Genomic DNA, 6,000 nt, shown 5'->3' with positions numbered 1-6,000 from the left:
TTGCTGTCGCCAATTGAGTTGGATTCTCATGAAGAAATATGTCTCAGTTCTTCTACATTTATTTTGCTTTAGATTTTAATGTACTCCGAGATCTTTGGAAATGACAATACGCATTTTACTTGCCTGGCCAACTCATTCTTAGTTAAGTAGCAGGCATCTTTTTAATCAGTACTAACAGAGTCTTACACTCTCCCAATGCACTACTTGATGGCATTTTTCCTCTCAGTGCTATCTGAAGATGACATCTGAAGTAACACAAGTTAAGGCATGTCTGTATCCTGTTCTGTTTATAACTGTATATAATCACAGATACAAGAGCAAAACTGACACTGATAGCTTCCTCCAAATCAAAATCATTGCTGGTTTTATGTTCGTTCTGTCTATGTAGAAATACTCAGATGTAATCTGAGTAGTGCCTTGCAAAGCTGAGCCTTCAGCTTATAACTGTTCATCAGTGAGATAGTCCAATCTGTCACTGTACTGAAATTATTATAAGAATATCTTATAATATAAGAAAATACAGGATTGAAGGTGGGTAAGATAATGGCATGGTTAGGTACATTTTCTGGAAAGATGATGCCTTCACATTTGCAGTTTGTGACTTGTCTAAACACTTTAACCATAAATCCAGGCCATAAATGTGTCAGTCTCTAGCTCAGATCCCCCATAGTCAGATATTTGTACACTTTACCACCTTCTGAACCTCTCAATTTTCTCACTGCAAGTTTAAATTCAGTATTAAAATAACTTGCATTAAGACTGGGGCTTCTGAAGCTACCCATATATTTGGATCTGCTTGAGAGAAAACCAATTCCTTCTGATTTTGGAAAGACAAAAGTTAAGCAAAAGTTTCAGGCCTACTTCTGATGTCAAGAGCAAGCTCATAGAACAGGTTACCTCAGTAATTTGGATATATTAGTGTGACTGTTACAAATGTTTGAGTCTTGGGTTACCACACCAGACAAGAGAGAGGCAGACCAAAATGACCAGCAAAAAAAATGAAGTTCATAATAGATACAGTTTTCTTTTAGGATATAAGTAGAAAGGATTAATACCAAAGTGACCATATGCTGATGAGTCATAGACAGTTCCTAAGTTTACTGAAGTAAAACAGATTATTTTTTTTTTTTTTCCAGAACATGAATTAAGACGGAAACATCGTAACTGCAGACAGTAAAGTGCAGAGCCCAGGCTTGTTTCCATATTGAAAACTGGCATTTTTTTGACTATATGTAATAGTCTGGAATATTTCTGACACACAGAGGTCTGTTGTTTCCAATTTTTTGGAGGTCTCCAAAGGGTAGCTTAATAAGAATTTCAGGACTTCATAGGCAGTAAATAAAGACTCACTGCACTGACAAGCGCACCTCCATGAGAACAGTCCTGGCTTTCTCATCTGAGGACATTAGGCTTTTTCTTTTTTTTTTTGCTTACTTGCATAATAGACTTGAAGTGGACCACGGCCTACCTTGTACTCCAGTGTTTTCCATCCCATTAATAAAACTCATGGGATTGGAAACTGACCATCCTTTACATTTGGAATCAGTGTCCCAGAAAGGCACAAGGAAGGAAGCACCGAATGCTGCAATCAAGGCCTTGGTCCAGTGAACTAGTACAGCTGCCATAGAAGTCTAGGAATAACTGGGTTAAATTTTGCCACATAAGTCCAAAAGAGCTTTTTGACTGAGGAGAAACAAATACAGGAATGATATTGTCAGAAGTTCAGGCTTCAGTTCCAACACATGTTCCTTATTTACTCTCACAATCAGAGGTCCACCAGCCACTTGAAGTAAAAGACCAAAATGAACAGTCCGTTTTTCTGGGTATTTTGTTGCTATACAGGACATACATAAATCATATTTTTGTTTTAGCAGCAGGGACTTTTCTCATAGACAAATCTGTGTTTTGTCTAAAACAAAAAAACCACAAAACACCAGAAGTATGTCCCTAGAAATGGATGATGCTTTGAACAATGATTAAAACGCCAAACACCTGCTAAATAAAAATAAAAACATAACTTGACAGAACCTGGCTCATTGCCCAATTTGCAGTAAAGAAATTTTGTATGTAAGCGTGTGCTGGGTTTTGGGTTTTTTTTGTCTTACAAAATCTGTTAATGTGTTCCTATCTGTTTCATATTTGAGCCATATTCTCTACTCAGCTCTCCGACAAACAGAATTGTGGACTAGTACATTCTAATGAGACAAGACATTACCTTTATGAATGACCTCATAGAGAAGAGGTTGGCTAACATTGTTGAAAGGCCTGGTGCCAGGCAGCTCTGGGCTATGAAACCCAGCTTGAGCTCAGCAAGACAGATTGCATCATCCCCTTCTTTCCAGTTCCAGCTTGGGATATTTAGCAGATGAGCCTGGAAAACAAACAAACAAAAAAAACCACTGGTGAAGAACCAGGAATACTTCCTCAAATACAGTACAGTATCGAAGGAGACAGCAGTGAATTATTTTCTTTGTTACTGGCTTGGCTTTTTCTGAGTAGACAGAAGTACTACAAGTATTTTAGACTTTAAGTCTATGCTAAGAAATGTTCCAATCTTATCTATTATAGACAAAATCTTACATTTCTCATGCCATATTCTGGATGTGACACTCTGCCAGGCTCACTCTCACACCTGAATGACCCGCAAAATGTTGCATAGTTTTCCTCCCCTCTGTGTATTCCTTTTATAGCACTTTGAGCTACTCTCTGACTGATAAGGCACATATATATATATAAAAAATATCTTAAATTCCTGTATATTATGTAATTCAGATTACAATTTGTGTGAAGCTGCAATCTTTCAAAGACACTGTCATTTAATACGTTATACAACATCTTCTGTTTTCTCTATTTCATTCCTTCCACCCTGAAGGATAGCACTTAGTGAAAATCCAAACTTTTTCCCAAGACTGCTATTTGTAAACATTGAATAAAGAAAAGAGTTGATCAAGACAGACATGCAGACAGACACCGGTCAGTTAGACAAGTATTTATATTGTTCATTTATTAGCATAACTCTATCAGAGTCTCTCTTCATCTTCCTTATACAAATGCATAAGGACCTTCATGCTTGTTTCCCTTCATAAGTTAGTATCCCCGTTCAGTACTTTTATAAAAACTATTCAAAAAGGACAAGTGCAGCATTTAAAAGATCTTTTGAAGTCGTTTAGAGCAGAGGAACACTTTGCTTTTATTCTATAAAAAGACACTCTCCTTACATTCACGTGCAGGAAGAGGACATTACAAGCAACAGTACTTGCTCTTGTTCTAGCCAAGGTTACAGGTATAAGGAACTGTGAGCAGTCAAACCTTCCGAGTACTAGGATTATTGCATTTCATTGAATGAAGGTCTACCCAGCCAAGCTTTTTCTCCGACACTGGTCAGTGGTTGATGCTTTTAAAAATAATAAAATAAGTAGGTCACACAGGAGTAGTCTGTTCTCTGACACATTCTTCCTAGCCCAGGTAATCAGCAGTTTATGCACTTCCTCACCTCAGAATTGAATGAATTGACTTAATTGCGTGCAAAGGTCACAGATTTACCATCAAAAATTTGCCAAATTCCTTTCCAAAATGGATTTATAATTTTGATCGCCACAATATTTTTAGGAACAAATTCCACAACTGAGCTCTGATTTATATGAAAAAAACACCTTCTTTTTTTTCTTTTGTACCTACTACTCGGCAATTTCAGGTGTACAATGTCAGGCAAGAAACAAAATCACAATAAATCTCCAATAAGACAAAAATTCTATACTTTTTTTTTTTTTAAGTATCCACAAAGAACTGACTTCCGATGACTTGCCTAGAGGCCACCAGTTCATCCTGGGTAGCTCCAGTGTAATAAGGTGAGCAAAACTTATAGAAGCCGAGTGGTTAAAAGCTCATCTGTAATCAAGAGGAACTACAGACGCTGTAGCTTTGCAAATTAGACCATCGGCAATTAATAAATGTCAGAGGATTTTGATAAGGTCCCTTGCATATATAAATGAAACTGAATTACCTTGTAAGTGGATTACATGGCAAGGCTTATTAGGATTTTTTTTTGAAAGAAAAATGCTTACTATTAGTGGAGATAGAAAAATTGTGTATCAGTGAATACGATGTAGCAAAAAACTCTGGGGAGAGACACTGTTAGTTGACATGTTACCTTATTGTGATACTGCAACATCTGAGTGATAATTCTTATCTTCGGATGATAATTCTTTATTGAAATAACTCTAAAAAATACAAGAAAAAAAACCAAAACTTTTAGCTGGTGGGATATTTGGATAATGTAACCCAATACCTTTACTGTGTTGTCAAGTCCCACAATTAAAACTGTACCCTTTTACTCATCTGGCTGTAAAGCACACCTATTGAAGTCGGGCCTCTGCAATATTTACATCTAGTCAAATTCGGTTAATAACCATCAGCTAATACTAGAGAACATCAAGCTTCAGGAATTATTCAGTTGAGTTGTTTACTTGTATAAAATTTACAGAAAGAGACTTATTTTAGCAGCTCTGTTCAGATACTGTACTCATACTGATAAGCAAATAGTACACTTGCAATTATTATGTCATCTTCAGTGATTATCTTCATGTCTTTGAATCAACATAACTAATCAAGTTTTCCAATGATGTCTGAAGAGAATCCATTTCTTTCTGCCCACCACATCATACTTATTTATACTTGCTAGATATTCATCATATTTAAATGTCTCGAATAACGATTTTGTTTGACATAAATCCACATGCAAATTAATCTTAATTTTTATGGATTATTCCAAAGCTCAATATTGAAACTGGTATCTGAACTCCGAATTTATAAAATATATGGCTACTTCCATAATCTGCGGCTTGACTCCATTCTTAATTATTTAACGAGACTAAGATATACTCAACTGTGTACAGATTTAAACTGGCTGGAAAGAAAAATGTTTGAGAAATGAACGGATTGATAGCATGTTATGAGGAGAGGAACATACAATTTAAAAATTAGAAAAGCATTAAGCAAAATTAAAGAGAGAAAGAGGCAAAAAAAATCGGTTCTCTACATACAAACTAAGGGTAGAAAAAGAAGATCAAAATGAAAAATCATTTGAATTATTAGGGAACCACCAGTCTCATAAGATTCTGAATGCCATAACTATTTACACTGGTGTTTTGTAGGAAGTATCTTGCCAACTGCTGGTCTGGCTTGCATTTTGAACCATATCAAAGCTAGAGCATGAAACATAAAAAAAGTTGGATGCGTGATTTTAATTTGTGTTATCTTGTGGAAGGAGAAAACAGGTCTTCCTTCTAACTTTCCTTTTCTTATTGAATTATTTAATTAAACATTCAATTTTATTGAATTAAATTCACTTAAATGTGAGAAAACACATGAGACTTCCACTCTCAAAATAACACTTTTGCATTTTATTACATTAAATGTATTAAATCTATTAAGAATGCACTAATCTGCAACTGGAATATTTTTAATGTATTTATGCAAATACTGTCAAAATAAAGTTTCCTGCATTGAAACGCAAAAGTATGTTTGGAAAATGAAGTTAAGCATATTTAAATCCTGCACCTTCCACAGACAGCCAGACCTCTTGCACCCAGTGAACTTCTTCCAGTGGAGCAATTTTTATTAATTTTTTTTTATTTCTCCCCTTCCTTCAATTCACAGCATGCAAACATCTGACAGGCCAGGAAAATTGGTTCGTAACACTAGCCAATTCTGTGTTAGAGAATTTTTAACAAATCATTGACATTTTAACTTTAAAACTAGGGTTGTATGAACGAAACACAAAAAATGGAATGGCTTAGCTTTGTTGGAACTCTAGCTGTCATCCACTGACTGACTCTTCAATCTTCTTCCTTCAGAGAATATAAGGAGGAAAGCAGGACAAGATCTGGTGGTCCCTGATGTGTTAAGTGCCTTGTCAACCAAAATAAGCAATGTTTGGTCTTCAATGTGAAAAAGGAGGATGGAGCTAGGAGACCACTCTATCGTTACCATCATGAAGTG

The 6,000-nt window shown here is 35.7% G+C and overlaps 1 protein-coding gene across 18 annotated transcripts in view; it reads right to left on the bottom strand.

Annotated features, from left to right (window-relative positions):
* KCNMA1 (potassium large conductance calcium-activated channel, subfamily M, alpha member 1) overlaps positions 1-6,000 on the bottom strand; it is a 502,219-nt gene that overhangs the window by 140,949 nt on the left and 355,270 nt on the right. For all 18 annotated transcript variants that reach the window (XM_009888636.1, XM_009888640.1, XM_009888635.1 and 15 more), the window contains exons 13-14: positions 4,151-4,220; positions 2,216-2,371 (exon numbers count right to left, since the gene is read on the bottom strand). In XM_009888636.1, coding sequence (XP_009886938.1) covers positions 2,216-2,371; positions 4,151-4,220 — 226 coding nt within the window. The remainder of the gene's footprint in view (positions 1-2,215; positions 2,372-4,150; positions 4,221-6,000) is intronic.

The sequence above is a fragment of the Charadrius vociferus genome, unplaced genomic scaffold (assembly GCF_000708025.1).
Source record: "Charadrius vociferus isolate BGI_N301 unplaced genomic scaffold, ASM70802v2 scaffold187, whole genome shotgun sequence".
Lineage (NCBI taxonomy): Eukaryota > Metazoa > Chordata > Aves > Charadriiformes > Charadriidae > Charadrius > Charadrius vociferus.
Note: the sequence above shows the minus strand (reverse complement) of the source record. Positions and strands in the feature narration are given on the sequence as shown.